Source organism: Lepisosteus platostomus, chromosome 14 (genome assembly GCF_059453375.1).
Source record: "Lepisosteus platostomus isolate fLepPlt1 chromosome 14, fLepPlt1.hap1, whole genome shotgun sequence".
Classification (NCBI taxonomy): Eukaryota; Metazoa; Chordata; class Actinopteri; order Semionotiformes; family Lepisosteidae; genus Lepisosteus; species Lepisosteus platostomus.
Window position 1 is genome coordinate 4325731 of NC_142624.1, and position 25479 is coordinate 4351209.

At 40.3% G+C, this 25479-nt stretch overlaps 1 protein-coding gene across 2 annotated transcripts in view; it reads left to right on the top strand.

The window, feature by feature from the left end:
* The first annotated feature begins 2138 nt into the window (after positions 1 to 2138).
* Positions 2139 to 25479, top strand: part of LOC148648754 (uncharacterized) — a 29080-nt gene continuing 5739 nt past the window's right edge. The window contains exons 1-6 of one of the 2 annotated variants that reach the window (XM_088606631.1): positions 2139 to 3075; positions 10785 to 11015; positions 12533 to 12703; positions 13193 to 13324; positions 17828 to 17997; positions 23993 to 24232. In XM_088606631.1, the coding sequence (XP_088462757.1) occupies positions 2478 to 3075; positions 10785 to 11015; positions 12533 to 12703; positions 13193 to 13324; positions 17828 to 17997; positions 23993 to 24232 (1542 nt within the window). In that variant the 5' untranslated portion in view covers positions 2139 to 2477. Of the gene's footprint in view, positions 3076 to 10784; positions 11016 to 12532; positions 12704 to 13192; positions 13325 to 17824; positions 17998 to 23992; positions 24233 to 25479 lie in introns of both variants that reach the window. The other variant, XM_088606630.1, reaches the window with a different exon arrangement.

A 25479-nucleotide genomic window follows, 5' to 3' on the forward strand; every position in this document is an offset into this window, starting at 1 on the left:
TGGAGGACACCTCTGAGTGTGCTGTCCTTAGGGGTTACATGTTTATTATGGACTTGAAAAATATGAAACCATTAGTTTTTCTTTCCATACTATTATGAGTATTGTATTGAATTATGAGAATACAAGAGATGCACTAACTTTGTGTTACTCCACACACACTATTCGAAATGACGATTTGACAACGCCTTTTGTTTGAAGGTAGCTGTCCAGAGAACGGTTATAGATAATATATATATTTTCTGCACCAACAACATCGAAAAGGAACATTGTATATTATTCTTTTTACAGTTATTTTACAATGAGATTTTGACATTTATTACGCTACATGACGTGCTGCTTAGATTGAACTTATTTTTATGCATTTTACCAAACATACTATTGCATATCAGTTATGACTTCTAGCGTAAACTTTTACAAAGTAAGAAATTCTATAATTTTTAAATGGTGTCCATTTGTATTTAAGGATCCATTCTATACGATATAATCATCGAGTTTTGCATTTATTATTTAAATATGAAACAGGTAATGGACGAGATAACTGACAAGATAATTCATACTGGTTAAACTACGGGAAGGCCAATTTTATATTACTATTTATTACTCGAATTAACGGAACGTGGTAAAGGTAATTGTATGATGATTAGCTAAAGTGTATGATGACAATATCTAAATTCCAGTTGATCAACGGTTGAAAGATAAACTCCTGGGATATTCATCCCTGAAGGACACAATTCATAAAGTATAAGCATTATTTATCCTTCCTGTAAATGTACTAATATGCTGAAACCTACTGTAGCCTTTTCTATGTGCATCACCCAGTCTATAGTATAAAGAAGGACACTTATAATTTATAAAACGCGTTTTCTGTAGTTTCGTTCAATTTATCGCTGACGATCCCGAGTGTCTTAAATGTCTGAGACGCTGCCTTAAATCGTGCTTGTAGTTGTGTTGAAATTACTCTAGATGGCCTAACTCGCCCGCGTCTCGCAATTCGCATGTTATCTTGACCGAAAAGCAAATAAATGTGTGATCCGAGATCTAACTTCCTGGGACGTGTCCATTCATTCGTTGAAGGCTGTTTAAATTTCCTTACAACGAGCGAACCCACAACAGCTGTCTGTCCTTGCAGCAACGTTAGTCTTGATTGTTGTGTACATAGCTAAGATAAGATTTACAGCATCACTTCTCAGCTCTTCTTCTAAAATACGCCAAAAGGGGAACCGAGACACCCAGACCTCAACATGAGGATGCAGGGATATCAAATTCGGAAAACAAAATTGACATCCCTTCATTGCAGATATTGCTTAGAATTTATTGCAGTTCTTCCAAACAAGACATACGTAACAATATGCAATTTAACTCGGTTTCACGTCTTCAACTGGTCACATGAACTATCAATTTCTACGGATTATTTTTTAGATTGTATATAATGCTTTTATACGTATATAATCAACTTCAATAACTGTTGTCTCTCTGAATCCTATTAACCGTAATACAGCTACAGCCAACCTGTCAACATATGTGGGTTTCATGCAGAGCTTGTCTTTCACTGTCGGTTTAAATTCAATGTTAATCGGCAGTAAAAAATAATGGCGCTTTCAAATGAAAAGCTGCACAGTACTTGTTCTGTGGCAAATATAGTCTTCCACAAAGTAGTTCTAAAACTTAACTACATCCACGGCAATGGCGACGATATTATAAATAATAATGTACACGACTATTCTAATATTTTAAAGGCTGCGTTTTGTTTTTTGTTTTTTAAAACTTGCTAAAATACTGTATAGAATTTAGGCGTCGCGTGTTGCCGCCGTTTTTCCTTCCCAGTTTTCTATCACGAATTGTGCAAAAATAGATTTTTGAAGTCGAATAAATAAATGTTCCGAGTAACTTTTGATTTTACGAGGTTCCTTGACGTTATTCCGTTATATTCAATTTGTGTGTGGGGAAACAAACTGAAACAATACTGAAAAGTAAGCGAAATATTTCGATGGACTGCGGCCAACAAATGGGGCACCTTGTTTTCGGCTTCAGCTGCGAAGTTCAAGAAACGACCGAGGGAATGACTACAAAGCTAGTAACATCATATTTCGCCACCTTTCCCTTCTATGTTATAAAAGATTATACGCCAGAGTCTTAGTGCGTTGTCCTGACAGGTTGTCCCATCCTCTGATACTGTTCGCCCTCCCCTTCTGATTACTGGCATAGTCGTCCCTGTGGGATGGAGTTACTGTCGCACATTAGTTTCGATCTGGATGTTAGTCTGACCCCCTTTGAAGTCTGCCTTTAATGAAGAAAGCAGCATCTCTCCAATTTGATTGCAACCGAAGACAGGCTGCGCCCTCCCTCTGGCGAGAACGCACAAAAGAACAAGTGGAAATTCATCCCCAAAAAGGCATTTTAAAGTATTTTTTGTTTCTTTTGAGAACTGTTTCACTACCCAATCCGTCCGTTAAGGTAACTTTCTGTACACGCTAATCATGCATCTGAAGTGGATACGCATATCCGTTTTAATTTTTGCGCTTTTCCTTGGGCGATCGCGGAGTTCCCAAATCAAGGCTGCCCGACTGGAACGCTGGGCAAAAACTGGATTCCAGTATCTGAAACTGAACCTCTGCCAGCGGGTCTCCTCCTTATCGGAACCCGAGTGTAAACGGCTGGCCCAGTTGCCCCAGACCGGTGTGGCAGTCTACGCCTCGGAACCGAACTCGGGGGAGAAAGTGCTGGCGATTCTCCCCGACTCGCCCAGTTCGAAAACAGGGAGACCTGCAATGGGCATGCGATCAGGGACGGGGTTTTCCAAGTCAGAGGTGCACACAGACCGCATCCGGTACTCGAATCAGTCGGGAGCAGGGTTTCAGGGGTCCAAACCAGGCTATGGTTTGGGTTCGGGTCCAGAAGTTGCTAAGCGGGTTCCGGGACTCGCCACAGAGCTCCTACCTGGTTCGACTGCGCATGACGCAGTGTTAGCTTTGGATCCGAGTCCGGGAGAAAGTTTTGGTCACCCCATCATCCTTTTCTACATTGACTTCAACATGAGCAAGAAGAAATGTGGACACAGGGAAGGAATTCATATGGGTAAGTCTTTTTGAAATCACATATATTTGACACCACAAGTTCAAAAACGTGCACTCTGGAGACTCCGGACGCTTTGGAGTCTCTAAACAAAAGCAGCAGCAACAGCAAACCTACTACCGATAATTAAAATGATTATTATAACAGACTACAGCCTCTATATTCGAACAAATGGATTTACTACGGAAACGAAACGAAAAACAAATCAGACGCAACACAGCAATGTCTCTTAAACCAGCAATAGTAAAAAAAAATGATGTTTTTGTACGCTCAAAGCTGTGCGTGTTTTTTAGAAACAGTACCATCGTATAAACGGCATATTATAAAATTGTGTAGTCTCTGCCTGAACACACAGAATTGTTCAGATTTGCTTTGAGAAGGGTTGGTGTAGTAGCATGTATTTTTGCATTCTCGAAATTAAAATGGTCAGGACATTAACATTTAATACAAAAAGATCTTATACTGTACATCGCACAGAATACCAGTTTTAATGCGTGTTAAGGTGGTGTTCTTATATCCGCAACTGTCTACGATTTATGATGATGGTGGAAGATGTGCGCAATATTACGAGACCACTAACTCATTTGTCCCTTAGTTATTATAGGGTTGAACTGGGTTTACTTTGTTTCTCTAAAAAAGAACAAATTAAGAAAGGAAAATATCCAGTTAATTCTTATTCTTCAAGGCGGATCTAAACAAAAAGTCCAAGAGATTTACCAACCCTAGAAATTCTAATTCATAAATATGCTGGTTTTCTTCCTGCTTTCCTCGAGTCCTTAACAAGCAGACCAAAGAATGTCCATTGCTTGATTTAGGAACGAGCATAATCTCAAAACCCCGAAAACAGTTCACTTAAAATTGTCGTGCGCGACTACATAAGAACTAGTCTTTGCTGGAAACTACTTTCACACACACACATATATATATATACTGTATAAACGTTCAGAGATGACTCCGGCATTAACAATCCACAGAGCCCACATTAGACTTTTAATCGCGGAATACAGTTGTGAATGTGCTTTGGTAATCCCTTCGATTTTGGTTGGATTACAATTAGGATTTTTCTATAATCTGTCCTTATATTTTAGCATAGTTCACTTATAACGTACATCATGATATATGGAGCGTTTCAAAGGAGGTTGCACGAGTTTTGAAAAAAACACGAATAAGATCCGTTTGGATTCAAGACGGTTTCAGTTTTTTCCTCGTTTGTAAAACACGTTGAGTGCCGATATAGATGCAATCTCAAATTGTTTTGTCATTTTCAACCCCTCGTTTCCATTTTGTCTGCCCAAAATACTGTAAACCAGCTAATCGTTCCTGGCATCTTTTCCTTTTTACGCATACTGTACTATTTTGAGTAGACTGCGTTCTTCGATTCAGCGGTTAAAAGTCACCCATATCCAAAATATCTTTTTTTTCTTACAAATTAAACCTAGAAAACTCAATAATCCAAATAACCAAAACAAGACCACAACAGTCTCTTTATCGAGATGAAAATAATTAGAATGTACACCGTGACCTCTAACTATTGCCTGTACATGGTTAGCTTACACAACTTCTTGCCAAAATATCCTGTGCCTTGCAGGCAATATTTTGGTTAACAGCTACCCCACAATAATTTGTGGAATTCAGCATTTTTGTTTTTATTCTTAGAGACTTGTGGTTATACAATAATACACCGTTGCACCAGTCCTCTGAACACTTAAATGTAAGCACTTGCAAACCTTCATTTGAAACCTTCTGCTCTTTGTAATATAAATGCATTCGTCTTGTGCGTGATTTTTGTGGTGTGTGACCAGAACCACTAAATATTTGTCTGAGGACATTTTAATAAAAATAAGCCTAATTTATTTTCAGAATCTGATACTCGGGCCTTATAAATGTCTTCAGTGTGTTTTACATACTGTAGTTACCAAGCAATTATGGAACAGCTATGCGTTTTGAAGAATTACCACCTGTTTCTAGTTATAGAATCCCTCTTCATCCTATTGATACCCATAACTCTTAACATGTGGTGTCATTAAACCTCTGAAAAGGCCATGTTGTCCCCCACAACAAACATTACTTGGAAATGCTGCATCTTTTTAGGGAAACTAGAGGCTGGATTTTCAATAGCCCAGGGTTTCAGTTACCACAATTGCATAGGCAGATTTCTCAGTGGAGTTCCTGTGTGGTTTCGCAGGCTGTGAAGTGTCTCTCTGCTTTTAACACGCACTTTCCGAAAGTTGCCTTGCATTCAGGAGGGAGATTTCTTTACCCATGAGAAGAGATCCCAGGATCTTTTCAAGTCATATCTTGGAGAAAAAAAAACAGGAGAAAACGCTAAGCAGACGCCTTCATAGTTTCCATGTCTTCCTTGTGTCCTCATACTACGAAAGGTTCTGAAAGAATACTTTGGGGTGACTTTCTTGGTAATTTTACATGCCCTTTTCAAGTCTCCTCACAATAGCAATTAGCATTCTTGAATCACAGTCTCCTGTCATCAGCACTTGGTGATATAGTATAACAAAAAATGTGACCAGATTCTGCAATCTTATGTCACACCAGTGTATATTTAAAAGCGATGTGGGGATTTTTTCATCTTCTGGAGCTTAATTTTGATTGATCATTTGAATGCTTTATAACATGCAGGTTGCACAGAACAGTTTTCTAAGTAGTACAGGCACTGGTAGTGTTTTGTTATGTTCTAGAGTGCACAGTGCATTATTTTGAGTTTAGTAAAGAGACCAGACTGGGTTTCTGCTTAGAAAAAGTCAGGTTTTGTGAGTAACTGTCAAATGTCAGCATTTTATAGTACTTCCTTGAGTCACAAATCATTAGTGTTATTTTTAGTTCCATAAAGGCAGCATTATTCTATATGCTTCATCTGTTTTTTTATTTGCCTACATCGGTTTCTTCAGAAGTGAATTTAGGTAAACTACGTACACCTGACCTGTGTTCTTCAAGCTGTTTCTTTGATTTCAGGGACATCTTTTTGGTGCAATTCATGAAAGCAACAAGTCACCTCATCTGCATGACACAGTCATAAAAGAATCTGAATCAAAAAGTTTTTTTTAGAGCTTGCTTATATCCAAGTGCAATACAGCCACCTCATTTGAAAAGATGGGTGCACGCTTAGAGACGACATTAACTTGAACCACTTGATAAAGCCACTGTGGACCATCAGATTTAGTTCAATGTAACAGGACTCTGGTGACAAGGCGCCACAAAAATGAGCATGAAAGAAGACACAAAAGGCATGTTCTGTACTTTAAAAATAGCAATGCCATTCAAGATGTTTAATGTGGTTGGTTCTTTTAGAGTTAAGGATCAAAAGGAAGATCTACAGCTTTGTACATATTAAGTTGCATAAATGATGTTTATAAGCTATTTCAAAGTATCTAACCTTAACCATGTGGAAGAAGAAAGCAGAATATTAAACAAAACAAGTATTATTCAGTCAGTTAGCATTTCATTTCTTTCAAAATCCATCCAGGTCTTCGAATGGGGGGAAAAAGATCTCTCAAGAATGAGAGAGTGGGCTTCCACAAATTAATCATTACAGATGGAACTCTAATGAAGAAAATCCCTGTGTTTAAAGGGTGAAAAAGCAAAGCAAAAAGCAAAAAGAGCTTTACTTGTTATTTCATATCCCCGGGGTAAAAGGAATGAGAGGAAGACTTCTCAAGCTTTTTCATATTTTGTAACTACTCATAAAAACATAGACCATAGACCAGTGGGCTCATTTAGCAGCTAGTTGGTGAATGTTCTAATCTAAAGAATCCATCAGGCTGTTTCAGCTTCTAGAACATGCTAAGATGTCGGCTCCAGTATCCCACAATCCTCTTTGTAATAAAATGTCTCCTGTGTTCTGTCCCATCCACTCCTAAACTTTACTTCCACGTGTCCTCACCTCCTTCTTGTGTTGCTCGTCTTGGAGAAGTCCCCCAATTTGACTGACTTATTAGTGCCTTTCAGGATGTTGGACACCGACATCTTATGAATTTCAGATAATTGTATAAAACCTTTTAAATGGTTTGTGGTGAAAAGATTTTGTGTAGTGTTTTATGACCATATTGTCCTTTGCTAGTTTCTCACCTGAACACATTTAAAATCCGTCTAAGGGAAAGGGGAACAAATTTTATAGTGTCATGATGTTCTTGTTGTTCTCATTCTTGTTGCTTGTTCTTGTTGCCCAAACAAGACAAGGGGCAACATGTTGGCGCAGAGATTAGTGTTGCTGCCTCGCAACACTGGGGCCCTCGGTTCAGTTCCAGACCTGGGGTGCTGTCTGTGTGGAGTTTGTGTGTTCTCCCTTTGTTAATGTGGGTTTCTCCCAGGTGCTCTGGTTTTTCCCACAGTCCAAAGACATAAGATAAGATAAGATAAGATCGGATCACTTTATTGACCATGTACAATTTCTTGTATTCGGAAGTTGTCTTCTCACATACCCCAGCTTGCTCTCCATGAGACACACAGACAGGGAGAGAAGCTTGGGGGTCAGCGCGCAGGATCGGCTATTTATACGGCGCCCCTGAAGCAGTTGGGGCTCAGGGGCCCAACGGAGTAGGATTCCTCTGCCGGCCACGGGATACGAACCAGTAACCTTCCAGCCACAGGCGCAGATCCTTAGCCACAGAGCCACTGCCCCGCCACCTGCTGTTATGTTAATTGCCATCTGGGAAAATTAGCCCAGTTGTGAGTGTAGGTGTGTACCCCACCTTTCGCATGTTGAATAGGAAGAAGAGGTTAGATCATGTCTGGATGAATACTCTAGACAGGGCAGATTATATAAGGAAGGAGCTGCACTCCTGCTTCCGAAGGCCAGAGAGCAATTTAGAGTAGCCAGTGCACCTTACATGGCTCTGGTCTGTGAGAGGAGAAAACCTATGTAAACTCCACACAGACATCCACCAGAGCCCACAATCAAAGACTAAGACACTGCAGTATTGAGGCAGCTTCTTGAACTATGAAATAAAGGAAATAATTCTGGTCCACACTATCACATACTGTATAAATATTATATAATAAAATTATCACATACAGAGGCAGAATCTGGATGTAGCTCTGTTGTCTTGTACAACAACAACAACAAAAAAAGAAAACAGAAAGCCTTTCTTGCCCTTGTGTGAACAGTTAGTGACACTGTCATTACCTCAGAATGCTGTGAAAAAGTATTTTCTGTTATTCTGTATGTATTCGCAAGGTGACAGGAAAGGTGCTCGGTTGTTTTAATGTTTTTCTCAACATTGGTGTCATTACGAAGAAACTGCAATCTTGCAGCAGTATTTAAAACAAGATAAATGCCTTGGCAGAGATAATTACAGTTAATGAAGTTTTCACAGGCAGATGTTGAAAGATGGAAATCCCTCTTCAAAGCAAGTGATGACTCTTCCCACTTTCCCTGTCATATTACACAAAACCTGTTTAAAATACTGCATTGAAATGCTGCTTCCTGCAGCTCTATTACTAAGGAAAATACTGTATTTTAAAATACATTAAATGCTATTTTTAGTGATTTATTACAAATCAAAGTTGTAATTAACAGTCATGCAGTTTAAAGAGAAAAAACTAAATCCAATGAGCAAATTATTTTGTCATTATTTTACATTAGAGTAATTTCATAAAACCTGTACTAAAATGTCATATATACGCTCAAGAATTATGAAGTTATGTAATTAACAGGACCATACCTTTCACAAAGACCAATATAATTAATACTCTTGCATTTGGATTGATTTTTGCTATGGGATTCCCTATGAAAAGTCTAGTGTGGTTTATAGCAGATATTTCTATGCGAAAGTGTTTCCTACAAAAGGGCTGTGCTTAAAACCTCTTCTTGTGCAGTTAGTGTCGACTTGTGTTATTGGTTCCCGGGAAATAACAGCATCTAAGAACTCAATGTACTGAGAAGTGTTTTTTAAGCATTTTGTCATGTAGTAGGATTTGGCTGAGGACCAGCAATCCTTGCTGTAGGACGAGGAAGCTGTGACTCCATACAGAGTTAGGAGTTACCCAAGGGCCAACTGGAAAGGAGGAGGGATGGAGAAGCCACTGTTTTCCTTTCTCATCTGCTTCTCTCTTTGTACAATGGTTAACTGTTATAACTCTATGTATCTGTCTTGTGTATTTTGTGGTGTTCTATAAGAAAATGTGAAAATTGTTTATCTGTCCTCACAACTACTTATTATACTCTGTGTATCTGTTTCCTTTTAAGAAGCAAAGATTAGGGATCTAAAAGATAGAGAAAGGATATTGCTTAGTTGTCAATTATGGGCAGTTATTGTAACTTATTGTTCCTGTGGGACACAAAGTTGTAAGTATCGAGTATGGTGTAGAATGTATGGAGTGGAAGGACTTTAACATGGTTTGGTAAAGGAAGTAAAGGAAGGGAAAGAGGTGTATTAAGGACAAGAAAAATATATTAAAAATGAAGATGTCCTCTGATGTTGTGGGGGGGAGGGGTGAGTTGAGGGGAAAAAACGAGGGAAAGAGGCTTATGTATGGTATTTAAAATTTTTTTTAATTTAGGAAATGACTTTGGTTAAGTGGCTGGAGTGAAAAGGAATTTGGCCTTTGTCATCCTTCTCAGAGTTTTATTGTAAACCCCCTTTGTAATAGGTTAGGTATCACTAAAGGCCGGTGCACTACATGTGATGTACAGCATGAAGAAAAACTCCAGAGGGTGGACAGATGAAAAGCAAAGTGTATCAGAAATGTCAGAAGCCCAGTGTCACTGGGGCACCGCTACCATTCATTAGGTTTCACCATTGTATCATCTGGTACACGTTGTACAGATGAAGAAGAAAAGCATACATGTACTGTATATATAACCTATAAAACCATTGCGTGTAGCATATAATTTTAAATGTATCTATGGAAAACCTATTTAAAACATAGAAATAAGCATGAAATGTCAAGCACCTAGTGTTAGAATCTACTGCATAGATGTAGAATCTGAAATAGCTCAAACACCAACACAGTGGGAAGACTTGTTTCAGTTTGAATCAGCAAGAGGTCATGTCATGTCATGTGCCAAACCGCTTTATACCATACAGTGTCGCGGGAAGCTGCAGCCTACTCGGCAAGCAACGTTCGCAGGGCAGGGTACACCCTGGATGGGGTGCCAGTCCATCGCAGGGCAAGTGCAAGCCAATCATACATGGGGACAATTTTGAGGCTGCTGTAAAGGCCGATGGGTGAAATTTGGCCTGGACACCGGGATAACTCCCTACTCTTATCGAGACATGACCGGGGATGTTTAATGACAACTGAGAGACAGAACCTTGGTTTAGCGTCTCATCCGAAAGACGGTGTCCCCGCCACTATACTGGAGCATTAGGACCCACACAGACTGCAGGGTGGATGCCCCCCACTGGTCCCACTAACACCACTTCCAGCAGCAACCATAGTTTCCCAGGAGGTCTCCCATCCAGGTACTGACCAGGCTCAACCCTGCTTAGCTTCAGTGGGCTGCCAGTTGAGAGCTGCAGGTTGATATGGCTGCTTCAGAGGTAGACACAATACATATTATAGAATCATCATTTCATATAACCAAGATGAGGTAGAATGCTTCACAGCTCTTGAAAATTTTTATGAAATCTATTCTCAAACATTTGTGCGAAACCCTGCGTCTTACCTCTGTCCTTGTTGAAAGTCGCGTCCGTTCCTGTCCAGATGGGGCTCACCATTGTTCGGTGCCGGTCTCCCTTGCACGCTGTACCTTCTAGGAGACGAGTGCATGACCCTGGCCTTGAAGAGCCGCTGCGAAAACCTGCTGAAGAGGCGACAGAGCCGGAGCGAGAGGCAGGGCACCAAGGGACGGGCACGTCGGAGCCACCTGGCGGCGGGTCCACACTCCAGCCGGGCCAAGCGGATGGGGGGCGTGTGCGAGGTTCATTTTCTGCCCCTGGTGGTTGGCGTGAAGGACCTGAGCAGGACACAGCGGCTCCACTGCGTAGGTGGGTTCTCTGATCTGGGCAAAATTATGATGTCATTCCTTCATAGTGTGGATATGGATCTGAAGTAGAGACACCACTGACTGTATATTTCCGCACACCATAAATACAAAAGATTAACATCCATATCCTAAGGAATGGGTTGTAGCTGACCATCCAAGGTCATTGCCAGAGTGTTAGCAAGTGAAATGTCCACCTTCCTCCCCTGCATGTGGGACCCAGATGTCATTGTCATTGAACAGAGTCTGGTTCCAGTTTCGGGGTGCTTAAGTGTTTTCTTGCACTGATTCCCTCATGATGGCAATCGTTGTAGAAGATACAGGGATCAGAAAATTCTGTTCCTCTTCTTCGCCTCAAAGTTTATGGTGCCATTGAAGTGTAGGTGATCCACTCCTTGGATGGAGATTCTAAAGTGTGAGAAGGAGGCTCAACCAGCAAACGCCTCTTCTCAGGGCCCAGGTGAGGAGGTGAGTGGTGTGAGATGGGGCCGTATCATTAGCTGGCTGTGACCTGGATTTGCAACATTGTTTTGGAAAGGAACAAGTAAAGGTTGATTCCTTGCTGAAAAGAGAAGGAAAGGAACTCAATGTTTCGGCTGTGGAGCCTTCTTCAGGTGTGAGAGAGAGAGGGGAAAATCGGGAGCTGACAAATCGTGTGAGAACAAAAGCCGGGAGTTTAGAGGTGGCGGGAGCAGGAAAGAAACAGAGTGGGCACTCAGGTGGTGTGAAGTCGAGAGAGGTGAAGAGAGGTGTTAGGTCAAAACCTGCAAATGAATAGAGAGGATCCAAAATTAACGCGCCTGTTGTTGAGAGAAGGGGGAAGGTGTGATCGTAGTTTCAGGATAATTTGGGTTTTGGATGTCTTTCTGCAATAGGATATCCGAAACCCCTCTTTGAGAAGGCAGACGGAGAGAGCAGTATGATCATGGCCGTTAGAGGTAAAATGGGAAACTATGAGTTTGGAGAGATCTTTGATCCTCACGGCCCTGACATGTTCCCTGAAGTTTGCTGGAGGTACGAGATGTCATCTGAGTGATCTGGAATTGTCCAGAGTGTCCTTGAATTGTTGTTTTGGAAAGTCAGCCGGGGGTTGAAAGGCTGCGGGTTTGCCAGGGTTTCTTCAGCTTGCCATGCAACAGCACAACCTGTGGCTTGCTGGGCACGTCATCTTGCGGTGTTATCAATACAAGCTGCCTTAGCTCTTCTCTAATGCAGAATCCTGTTGGAGGCCTGGAAAAGTGAAAACTTCATGAAGATCATGACAACAGATGCATGCATGGAGTTTTAACTTCACCACCTCTCTTGTGAGGGTGGTGGCAGTATGCTAAGTAGATCAGATCAATGCTAGATTTGGGGATGCAGAAGCAGATTGCTGCCGATGTTCCATGTGCTGCAAACCTCTTGGTTTCACATGTTTTGGCCGTGTTTGTCATACAGTGGGTGGGAGGATATGGGCTCCTGCCCCGCCGCAAAAACGATACCTGAGCAGCCAACGTGAGCCGGTCTTGTTTTTCACTGCAGAGCACCGGGACTTTGCACCCTGCCCTCGCCCTCTCCCCATCACCAGCCCCAGCCCGTCAGCTGCTAGCTGTGAGCTCAACAAGAACACCCGCCGCTGCCACCAGCAGCACCTGCTCACCCGCCAGTCGTGCCGCGTGTACCAGACCTGCGACCACGCCATATTGCTCTCAGGTATTCTGCACTGCTGTCTACATAGACTCTAGAGCCTTTGTATAGGCTGTGTATATGCATAGGTCTGTATTGATATACGTATGTTTAGAGTGTTGTATATGTATAGGTATGTATTAGATATATGTATAGGCTATTTATATGTATGTATTAGATATATGGCCCTGTGTGTTTATGTGCTAAAAATTAGGATCAGCAACAATTAACCATATACTGTAATTAAAGCAGCAATTTATTAAATGGCTCACAGTGTTACTCTGTCGTTTCTATCAACTTTACTGTATGTCTGCAATAAGAAAAGACATGGGCTTCCTGCTTATCAGATGTTGCAATCTGCATGAGAGCTGGGCCCGTTCTTGAGTAGGTGAGGCCTACAGTTTTTCTCTGCATCAAAAGAGCCGTGTGAACTTTCCAAGGGAAAGATATGACATGCGGATTTCGTCCTTAAAGTTAATTGATTCATTTGATTGGTTCTTTGTATGCTTTTCCCAGGTGGATGGCAGGAGCAGATCACTTATCAGCGTCACATGCAAAACATCCTGCATTTCTACAGGATGCTGAGGAGCAATGGCTTTGAGAAAGAGCACATTAAGACCTTTTTCGCAGGTGATGGGCAAGCAGCAGGTACGTTTTGGCTCACTTTCTTACCATAAAAGTGAATACTCATAGATCCTCTTCATTAGATAATTAACAGACAATAAGGCAGTAAAAGATGAGACTTGTGGATGTAGATCAGACAGATTCAGCAAGGTCTCCCACCCTCCAAGGTACTGCTAGATGTTGAATTTTGGTCTTTTGAATTCAGATATATTTGACTGCGTTACATTATACATACACACCTGTGAAACTCCTGGCTGAATCTGTACAACTGCCTGGCCTGACCTGGTTTTCACTTCCAAAACCTCAAGGTGTCACTGAATCCACTGAAACGAAACTGAAGAAAGAATGATCAACCACAGATCCCTTTAGAAGTACAGTATAATGAAGGACAGTTTAACTTGTGGACACCTGATGTGTTGAATGCCTAACCACAATAGACTGGTTAGATGACACATCCGTTAATTCTTTAGCCTCTTCTTCCAGTTCAGGTTCGTGGGGGAGCTTGAGCCCATCCCTGCAACGAGCATGTGGCAGGGTACACCCTGGACAGGACATCATGGGGCAGACGAACAGACACACACTCACACCAGGGCCAGTTTTCCTAGAAGCCAGTTGACCTAGAACTGTGCTTTTGGTCTGTGGCATAACAGTATAACATTCCACCAACATACAGAACTTGAACGTTGCATAAAATTATATGACTTTCTAGACAGCACATGAGCAAAACATGTCTGCTTTAAATATCAAAATCATACTTCAGGAATGTGTAAAATTGTAGCACTCAGTTATCTATTCAGTATGCATGAATGGAAAGTAAAATGTGAGACAATTACACTTGTTAATAATAGGGAGATCACACAAAAATACCCACCCATCTTTTCTAACTGCTTCATCCAATTACACAAGCGTACCCTGGACAGGACACCAGTCCATCACAGGGCAGACACACACACACACACGAGGGCCAGTTTTCCCAGAAGCCAGTATGTTACTGGGCTGTGGGAGGAAACCCACAGAAACACGGGGAGAACATGCAAACTCCACACAGACAGCACCCCATTCTGGAAAAGACCCCAAGGCCCCAGCACTGCGAGGCAGCAATGCTAACCACAGCATACATCACCATGCGGCCCGAGGTGAAACATTTCATGAGCAAATTAATAAGTAACAGACTGCAGAGAAAAGAAAAAAAAGCCCAGAATAAATTAATTTTTGCCCTTCAGTCAGGGCAAAAATGGATGATTGCTGTTTTGGTCATACTGTCATCTTTGAAATGAAGCAAACAAATCACCATTAAAACTCTAGCCTACAATACAATTTCCTCATAAACCTCTGTTGTAAACAGGACATATTGCATCAAAGGTTTTCATGAGTGAAATCATGAATCATTTAAATACGTTGAAAGTGACAATAGTCTTATGTCTAGAAACATGACTTTACACTATTATTTTAGTGTCAGCTTCAAAAATTTATTATAATGCCAAATACTTGTATAGGTTTTTCTATTTTTGTGAGTCCTTTTAAAAAAATACAGTTTGGCCGTTTTTTTTAGAAATGCAATTCGTATTCTAGCTGTGAGAGATACAGGAGTCTGAATAATTATATTTTCTGCAATGCCCATCCAACTTCTGTCTGAAGTCTGTCTGAATTTCTTCCTGAATTTGCCCTTGGTAAAATGTAAAGTATTTTATTTTGAGACTCGATTCCTCCAAAGCACAACTTTATTATGTTAACACAAAATTCTGCAGTTACTAGGAGTGTATTGGTAAAAAAAAAAGGTTACTCCCAAACTGAAACATCGAGATGAGTTGCTCTACGAAGAAAAAAAGCATGTTTAGTCAGTTCTATTTATTGTCTACTTTTTAGTAAATTGAGCCTCTTAGAATTGTGCACTGGTATGTTAAATGCTACAGTTCCAAAAATAAAGAAAGTAAAGGTAATTACCCAGTCAAGACGAGGCCTTTTTAGATAGGTGCCAGAAAGTGACTACTTATGGTACTTTGAGATTTGTCCATGAGAAGCTGGAAGAAATTGTAGTGTCTGGCAACGTTTCTACTCCGAGAAAAGTCTCTTTTCGGGAAGCCATTAAGTCATTAAGAGGCAGGCAGCTGGGACTGAACCCTCAGCCAGAGTTCTTAATGAAAAACTGACATTTTCTTTTGTGTGGAAAAGATCCCTCTTTCCAACCTCTTCTGTTGCTGTGAAGGCCTTGATCCTCTGCGACTGTTAATGTGCTCAGTGGGGACCATGTTTTCACGCCAGCTTGCTTTGAAATCATGGCCCGGCTGTCCTCTCGCAAGAAAAAGCCTATCATTCAAAAAATTAAACAGGCCTTTTTTAAACGGGGGTGGCTGAATCTCAGGGATGCGCGTGGAAACCTTCACAAAGTGACTGAAGTCTTTTTGGAACTGCAACCCAACGCCAACCAAATTTCCAATGTGATATTTACCTAAAAGCAAGGGGGAGGGGCATACTTTTTCTGCTTTTTTCTGCTTTTCTGCTGATTCATGGTTTTCAGTTCTTACTGTTACTGTCAGGACATGGAAAGCTGCAATGGAATGGATTATGGATCAAAAAATCACATAACCGTTAATAGTAATTAACACAAAATACAATCCTTTTCAGCCCTAGGGAACCTAAAGTGCTTTACTTATAGGAGGGAACCCATTTAATCCACCAGTTAAGTGTAGCCCCTACCTTGTTGGCGCTTGGTAGGCATTAGGCTCCAGCAGACCCACTGCACAGCAGATCATCTGGAGACACGAGAAATTGTTTCATAGATGGAATGAAGGGAGGGACATATAGAGGCCAGACTGTACAAAACTGAAGTGGAATTTAGAGGAATTTAAGACACCGGGGTTAATACTCTTACTCTTCTGAACAGCACCATGGGATCTTTAAGTAATCGGGACGTCAGTTTAATGTTTCATCCAAATCACGACACCCCGTACGGCACAGCACAGTGTCCCCGCTCAACGTACTGCGGTGTTGGTTTGGAAATTCTGGCCCAGGGGGAAGAGTGCTGAAACTAAGTAATGGAAATTGGGTTTTAAGTGCTTGACACTGTGCTTTGGGCTTTTTTTTTTCCACAGGCCTTAATTTTAAGTTAACAGCTTAAGGGGCTGAAGTCTGGAAATGAGTCCTTTGTTCGCTTCATTCATTTATAGTTATTTATAGTTATGGTGTTCTATCCTAGCATTTCTAGCAAATTCTGACCTTAGTGCCCTACTTTCGGAAAAGAAGTTCGTGGTTCTTACCTCTGAGCTTCCTTATGAGAAAGAACTGAGCATTGGTATGCATTTCCATCCTAAAGCTAAAAAGCAAATACATTAATCCCTTGCCAACGGTGAAGGCTACAGTACTGAAAAACCTTGACGTAAGTAAAGCCATGGTTGGTAAACTTAAGGCTTTGTGGGAGAAAGTAGTGCAAGGGGAACTGAAGTCACGATTCAACCTATTAAACATTTGTTTTCACCTATTTTAAAGTAAAACAGAAACATTTGAGCAAAGAAAAACAATATACAGTATTTTGGAAATAACCTTGACTAGTTTTGAAATGAATTTCTGACATTATTCGGACCTTTATTACTGTGATGGCGCCCATGTAGATCAGGTCACATGGCATGCATCGGTCCTGAAGTGACTTCTTACACTTACTCTGATAGCTTCCTCACTTTTCTTTATTGTACGAATTGTAAATTCATTTGCGCCAAACTACCGACCAACAGCTCTGTTACGAAGTCTTTCATGCAACTTATCAAGCACTTTCATTAATCCTTCTAAGCTAGTCACAGATATGGAGCACTTAGCATCTTTGGACTCTTGGCCCTCTCTCATATGCTTAGAAAGTTGTAGAAATTGGGGACACGTCTGCTCGCAAAGAAGGCTGGCTGAGAAGCAACGAGATCAGACCGAGTGGCTGCTCTCTCTCTCTCCTCTTCTTGCGAAAAGAATGATCTTGCAGCACCTATCACAGCTCATGGTTCCTTCTCAAATTCAAAGAAAGAAACTCGAAATTGTTGGGGGGGTCGGGGGGGGGGGGGGGGGTGGTACTGTACATGGTAAAATGTTACACAAAAAATTCTGTGTGGATACTCAAAACCACATAAAGGTAAATTTTTGTATAGCAAGGTATTGCTATATTGCAGTCCGACTACAAATGGATTGATCTGTCATGCGAATTCTATTCCTTTGCGTACTTTGGGAATACCAAGGCCATCTGAACAATTTCTAAGAGCAGACACTGTTGGCCTCCTTTGGAAACAGTCTTTTTGGAACCTCATGGCACCAGGGTCCTGAGTTTAGCAGCTGCCTGTGTGGAGTTCACACAAAACTTTTGTAGGTGATTCATTAACCTCTAAAAGTCAGAGGAGGTCAGGTATGAAATCAAACTCAAGTTCAAGAGATGTTGTTGCAAGGGTCTGACAGAGCTTCGGAATTTCATGAGGAACCCAGGGGTACCTTAAGCAGCTTTGTGTAGTAGCTGTTTTTTTCCTTCTGACATCTTTGTTTCTCACTCTCCAGCAGAGAAGGAGGCAGAGGGCATCTATCCTGCTACAGAGAAGGTGGCCATTCGCAGTTACATTTCCTACATCTGCCGTGCGATCCACTGTGCTGACTCCCTGGTGCTGTACCTCAACAGCCCAACCAGGAATGATGGAACCATGCTGCTCTGGGACGTCAACAAGAATGGCATTGTAAGTTGAGATCTCGCTGAGCCAGCGTTTTCCTCAAGAGCCCTCAATAATTGTGATCAGTTATTTGAATTGTGATCAGTAACAGTAAATTGTTAAATTTAGTCATTTGGAGGTTGCGAGGGAACAAGTAAAGGTTTATTCCATGCTGAAAAGAGAAGAAAAGAAACACAATGTTTCGGCTATGGAGCCTTCTTCGGGTATCTGTTGCTGCCGAAACGTTGTGTTTCTTTTCTTCTCTTTTCAGCATAGAATAAGCCTTTACTTGTTCATTTGCAGCCTACATATGCTGAAGCAGCTCCCTGCTTGATTTGGAGGTTGTTTGGAACTGAAATCTAATTTTCATCCATCAAGGATTTCCATTCATTGAACAGATTGCTTTCTTGATTTACTTTATTACTTTCTGATAGGTGTTGCCAATCTTTAAAAGCAGGTGACTTCTAAGACTAACAGTATTGGGGCTCTCCAGGAGCAGGGTTGGAGACCCCGAGAACAGTTGGATAAGGTTCTCAGATCACTCTTCCTTTAAGAACCAAACATGCAAGATGCACCAAAATGCATTCCTTCATTTGTGGCTTTTTATTGCTGTTTTTGATTTGAGTGTAGTTGCTCTGAGTTATTTTCCATGACTTTCGCACAACCAGGCCTATGATAATACAGGGTCTTTGTAAAACTGCTTTTGTGAAGGTTTGTAGGGAGTGTAATTTATAGTACATTTCAATGGCATAGGGTATCAAAGCACAGTGAAAGGAAAGGATTACAAAACTTCCATTGGAATAAATGCCTCAAAACACTATAGCTCCTGGAGTAGATTCTTCTAGCATTACTTGGAATATTAATTTTAAAACTACATTTACCTTTTTCTAGACACTGTAGCTATGTAGAGATAGCATGTAGTCTATGTATTTTTTTTCATTATTGCTGTTGCATTATCATGTCATTTTCAAGAATGAATTTCTTTCTAGAAGATATTTTTATAGACATACAAATAATATAGAATTGACACAATACACACAATTTCATTTCAATAAAAGGCATGATTAGGTGGTTTCTATCAATATTAGTATTAGGATTCATTCTGAGATCATAAGACTCATGATGAATAAGTATAGAAATGCTGATTAGTTGTCTTATCGTCCATATTAATGATTACAGTGAGTACAGCATTAATTATCACTGAATGATCAAGGCTTTTGTTGAAATTAAAAGCATCTCTGTGGATGTTTTTATTTGTCCAACAAGGAGTCTCTCCTAGTCTGTTTCCAGAATGTCAAAAATGAAGTGCCAGTTTTGGAAGTCCAACTTCAAAACTAAATAAGTCTTCATTTACAGGGTGTTTTATATACCTGAGCTCCCGGAGTGGATAATTTGTAGTCTCTGTAACTTGAAACAACCTCTTCCCTCTAGTCTTTTGCCAAAACTGTCAGCTGAATCCCATTTGTGGTTAAAGAGGAATTTGGCCCCAAAAGGTTAGCTGTTCTCCCCTGAGAGAACTGTATTGTCTTAATCAGCTGGCAAGGCACAAACTCTGCCCCTCATCTCTATACAAAGGGAAAAAATGCATCTACAAGTGGTGGAGATAATGTTCTACAATTTACTGTACAATCTGTGTTGTGGCATAATGAATAAATAATCCAATAGCTTTGTTTTACATGATGTATTTGGATAGGTTCTCATGTTAGTACTATTAGCTACATTAAATAAGAAAGTTACATTTAGATCCCAGAGGTGCTAAATAAAGTGTTTACTGTTAACTTTTGTTTCTATTGAGTCCAGGCGATCTTGAGAGATCTAGATATTTGATTAATTTAGGAGTTAAGTATTTTTTCCTTCCAAGTCTTAGTAAGCCTTAAGGCCTTGAATGCTGTACCTTGAATAAAAGCGATCCTTAAAGTCCACATTTGCAAAAGACCGTAATGAAAATCAGACCGTCCATCATTAATTGCTTTCACTTCAGTTTTGGAAATTGATTAGATACAAAGTGAGACTCTGAGCTGCTGTGGATAGAAAAACCATGCAGGAAAGATGGTTTGTGTGTAGAAACAAAATTAAGAAAAATGTTGCTTTCTTGTATTACATGGTCACCTAAACTCTTTGGCTGACAAAAGGCTTTATGGCACAAAGGTTATAACCCCATACTGTATATAGACTTCTGAACTGACTCATCTTTCCATTAGCCCTGTTATCATGAATCAATCAGCACTTTAAGGAGAAGCACACTGTTGTTGTGGATATAAAATGGAAGAAAGAGCCCTATATTCCCTGTGGGAATCTATAAAGAGGCACATTGCTAAGAGACAGCAGGGCCTTCACATCCCGTTGCAACCTGATTATAAAGACAGGTTAGGAAGCTGAGGCACTTGATTTATTTCAGTGTCAGCACCCTGGATTATAGGGATTAGAGGACAACAAAAGAAAAAAAGAAATACACCTACCTAAGCCTGCAATTTAATTAGAGACCTACCAGTCCCCCACCATATCTTAAAACTTAAAAAGCCCTCTGAAACCCAAAGTACACATTGAATCGACACCTTCTCCCACTACTAAAGTCCTACCTTTGTTGGTGAAATTCAGTACAAAGAGATGATCTTTAATTATATTGCTGCTTGCTTTTATTGTGCCATTTTTACCTCTAATTCCTACCTTTCTAAAGGTACACCACCAGTGGTATTGAAGGATTGAATCCATTTTAACTAATCATGTCCATATGTCCACCTTGTTGTAAAGCTGTGGAGAAATAATAACAAAAATATGAAAGGCTGCAACAAATCGATTGAAATGATAGAGCTATCAGGAGTAAACAGTAAACAGGTAAGGACTGCTGGACCTACTAAAGATGACAAAACTTCACAGCTCATCTCCAATCCATTTACTGTAGGTTTTGATTAGGGCAGACATTATCCAATTGGATAAGCAGAACTGCAGAACAGTGGTTAGGACTCTTAGAGTCAAATGGAAGGGTTCAGATTCTGTATAAGATGCTGCTGTTGTACACTTGAGTATTGTACATCCCTTAACTTGCTCAACTGCCTTGTAGTGTGAACTTTCTAGATTGTCATTAACAATGAGATTTATTCTCAGTGGACTCATTTCATAAAACAGAACATTAAGATAAAAAAAAGATCTCCCTAGAATATCTCCCCAGAATTCAAAATCGGTCTTTGAAGATTCAAAGTCTCTGTGCTATATAAAAAATGCACTGTAACAATAATACGATCAGCATGGTGCTGATAATAAAATATGTTTTAGCTTTGCTAGCACCTGGCTTGGATTATTTTTTAGTGTAAAGATTTATTCGAAAGATGTAAAAAAACATACAATTAGTTTTAAGCTTCAAAAGTGCATTGCATACTGAAGACTGTTTTAAGGATTAAACTGATATTTGTAATTATATACTTTTTTTAGTGTTTGATTGCATTAACAAACCCTGCATTTTGGTCTGAATACCCTGTGTTATCAATTATATCCCTTTAAGTAAGAAAAAGTAATAATGAGTAAATCCAAATATCAGTTAATATAAAAAACTACAGCCAAACTATAGTTACAACAGATACAGGTCAGTAGCTTTCTGAAAAGATAATAAACTCACCTCAAAGTAGTACATACTGTAGAGGTATAAACCATAAATGTTGGATGACAGTACAAAAAACAAGAATTAGGGTTAAACACAAGTTAAAGAAAACAAAACTGAAAGGAATAGTTGAAAATCCTACACAAGCAATGTAAAAAGCATTACAAAGAAAATGTGTATTAATGTTACTTTTAGAATTTAAGAATTTAAGAACAAGCTAGTAATAATAATAATAATAATAATAATAATAATAATAAAAAACTTAATTTTATATAGCACCTTTAAAGGTGACTTCTCAAAGCGCTTTACAGGATGACAATAACAATAAATAAGAAGACTACAACAATAAATAAGAAGATTTCACAAGATACTGTAGGACACACTTATAATTACAGCAATACAACAATAACAATAGAGGAGACCGTGGAAGGTGGTATTAAGAAGAGCAGAGGGGTGAAGAATGGAACCAGTTAAGTAAAGGCTTTTCTGAAGAAGAAGGTTTTGAGTCTGGATTTGAAGGAGTTTAGAGGTGACTCTCTGATATCCTTGGGCAAAGAGTTCCAGAGCTTGGGGGCATAGCAGGAGAAGGCCCTGTCGCCCATACAATGTAGACGGGCTTGGGGGACAGTAAGGAGGGCAGAATTTGAAGAGCGGAGGTTGCGAGGTGGGGAGTAGGGCGATAAAAGTTCAGACAGGTATTGAGGTGCCAAGCCATGTAAAGCCTTATAGGTGAGCATGAGGATTTTAAAGTCTATGTGGAATTTGACCGGAAGCCAGTGCAAGGACTCCAGGATAGGAGTAATGTGAACACTTGCACTAGACCTGGTCAGGATTCTGGCTGCTGAATTTTGGACATACTGCAGCTTGTTCAGAGTAGATTTAGATACCCCAGGGAGTAGAGGATTGCAGTAGTCAATTCGAGAGAATACAAATATGTTGATCAGCTTTTCAGCCACAGTTAATGATATCATAGGGCGTAGTCTTGCGATATTTCTAAGGTGAAAAAAAGATGTTTTGACAGGATGCTGTACATGTGGGTCGAATGTTAAGCCAGAATCGAATATAACCCCAAGGTTTTTCAATTTTTATTGAAGCTCAAGTACAGAGCCATGTACAGACAGGGTTACAGGACTGGCTTTACGAAGTTGATGGGGGGTACCAATAAGCATGACTTCAGTCTTGTCACAGTTAAGATGAAGGAAGTTTTGAGTCATCCAAATTTTTATGTCAGAGATGCAATTAGATAGAATAGAGACAGCCACATTAGTATCGGGTTTGGTATGTATGTATATTTGAGTATTGTCAGCGTAAAAATGAAAGCTGAGGCCATGTCATTTCTTAGCTGCATAGTGTTATGAGTACTAAGAGATACTAAACCAGATATTTTCTAAAACATTTTAGAACACCAAACCATGTTTTATGTAGTGTGCAAATAGAAGCAGAAATAACATGCGGGAAATGTAAAAGTAAATATATGAGAGGTAACCAGTGTTACAGTGTAAGACCAGAATTTGTAGATATTTTCTGTTAATGTTTAAATATAGCTGTGCTGAATAAGTAATCCCTGCTAGCAAACCATGATCTGTTAGCAAAACAGATTGTATCCCTCTTCTTATTGTATTCTTTTTGTATGAATTCTATTAAAGTGCAGTTTTCCACAAAAGACTTTATATAAAATAAAACTTAACTGATTGGCCAATCAGATGATGGGCTAAGTGATACAGTAAATCTCTGTTAAAAAACCCCACCTATTAGCTTTATAGAAAATCCTCAAATTACTCAGAAGTCTTAAATCAAATACCTAGGACAGTCTGCAAGCCTGCAGCATCAAAACCCAGCAAATCGGTCAACAAGATACAGCTTGAAGGATCTTAAGAGTATAATTAAGGGAATGTTTTAACACATGAAACAGCGCAGCATTGAAATAAACTCTTAAACTGCAAGCAGCCAACTAAGAGTCTTCAGAACTGATGTCACATCAAATATGGCACAGCCCCCTCTCGTTTGTAACCTTTCCTATGCTCTTAAGTTTAAGCTTCTGATAAGGTAAATCAGTTAGGCTATAGCTAAGAAAAGAAAAGAAATCCCAGGTAATAAGTACTGATCAATGACCACACCCCCTTCTTTGCTTTCCAAATGTACATTTGGATCAACAAGCTTCTTGTAGCATGCGGTCATTGATTCTCAAAAAAAGCTCCAATCCTAGCACCTCTTATCTGGCGTATTTAACTGACAGGCAGGTTAATGCCTCAACTGTCAAAATGTCGGTTTGTGGGAAAATGAACTTTAAAAGACACAAAATGAACTTAAAATGAGACTGCTTGGCATTGCTTTGTCGTCGTGCCCAGGCCATGGTAAGGGATGTTCTCTCTCGTGTGTGACGGGCTCGGTACCTTATGTGGCATGCCGTTTTGTTTCTGTCTTCAGGCGGACCCCAAAGAGAGATACTCCGTGAATGAGCTTCTGTCGGACCTCGAGAGCTGCCAGGCACGCCGTGTCCTGCTGTTCGTGGAGCAGAGCTACAGCACCACCCTGGCCAGGAAGCTGCGCAGCTCTGGGAAGCATAGTAATGTGGCCCTGCTCAGCGGAGCACCCTGGGGAGGCACCTTCTCTCAGTTCTGGGGTGCCCTGCACCCAGGGCAGTGTCTCGTTGACCACTTGCGCAAGGTGAGGCTGTGACCGAGAATGAACGGAAGCAAACACACACCCACACACAGTTACTGTACATGCGTACATATACAGTGCATATACAGCCATATAGAGTGGCCTATTCCATGTAAAATAGATTTTGTAACTGTAAACAAAAGCTGTCACACCTGAAAATAGTAACTTGGGAATTGTCTGCCAAAGACCTAAATAGGCTGAGTGGCCCCATTTCACGAAACCATTCTATCGCCAGACATTTAAAAAACATCCGAGTTGGTAGCTGCGTCGGCGTGCATAGGCCACAAAGGAACAGATAAAGGTTAATTCCATGTTGAAAAATAAAAAAAAGAAGCAACACAGGTGCTGGGTGAATACCAAATGTCAGAGGGAATCGGGAGCAGTCTTCATCTGGTACTGTGGGCAAGGTGTTGTGTACATGCTGTGTGCAAGGTTAAAACCAATGAGCTGGTGTGCACAGGTTTTACAGGAAGAGGAAGAATTGCCACAGACAAATTGCATTCCTCTCAGGACAGCTGAAATGATCAGATCCCCTGGCACCATATGGGCGTAAAGGACTGTATTGTCTGATGTACTTAAAATAGGTGAACCCAGGGAGTAAGTGCATGTGCCACCACAGATGTTACCATGAGAGTGAAAGCTTCATGTAGAACCTAGTAGTAAGATGAAATCATCCCACATAGCTTAGAAATATTATTGAGGGGTGCCGAGACAATTTCCAGTGTTTGTTATGATTTGTAAAGGCCCATTTGATTGCTATAAAACCTATGACCTTCTGTGCAGTGTGAACGGAAGGGTTATCGTAGACCTGGTGTAGATGCAAGTGGAACATTTGAATAGGATCATATTGACAAATGAGTGACAAAAACTACGCACTGTAGAACATCCCATAGATAGTTCCATTCTGTGTAATAGTTAGTTGATCAAGAGTTTGATCCAATGTATGGAAGAGGTGTCATTTATTAATTGGAAGCAATTGGACTTCAAAAACTGTCTGATCGTGACGCATAAGACAACACATGTACATTTCCATCCACAAAAAACCTTTAATAGCTTTATGTCTGCGTTTAAGAGTGACATCGGTCACTGGAGCTAATAGGTCTTTGCCTTTTAAAAGAGGAGGCAAAATTAGAGCTGAGTTGTGATCTTTATGATAAGAGACAGCTTTGAATGAAAAATTTAAAGTTTAGTATTAAGAGGCTCACTTGATTCTGCATCAATAGCAATGTCTCAAATTGAATGCTATCTAA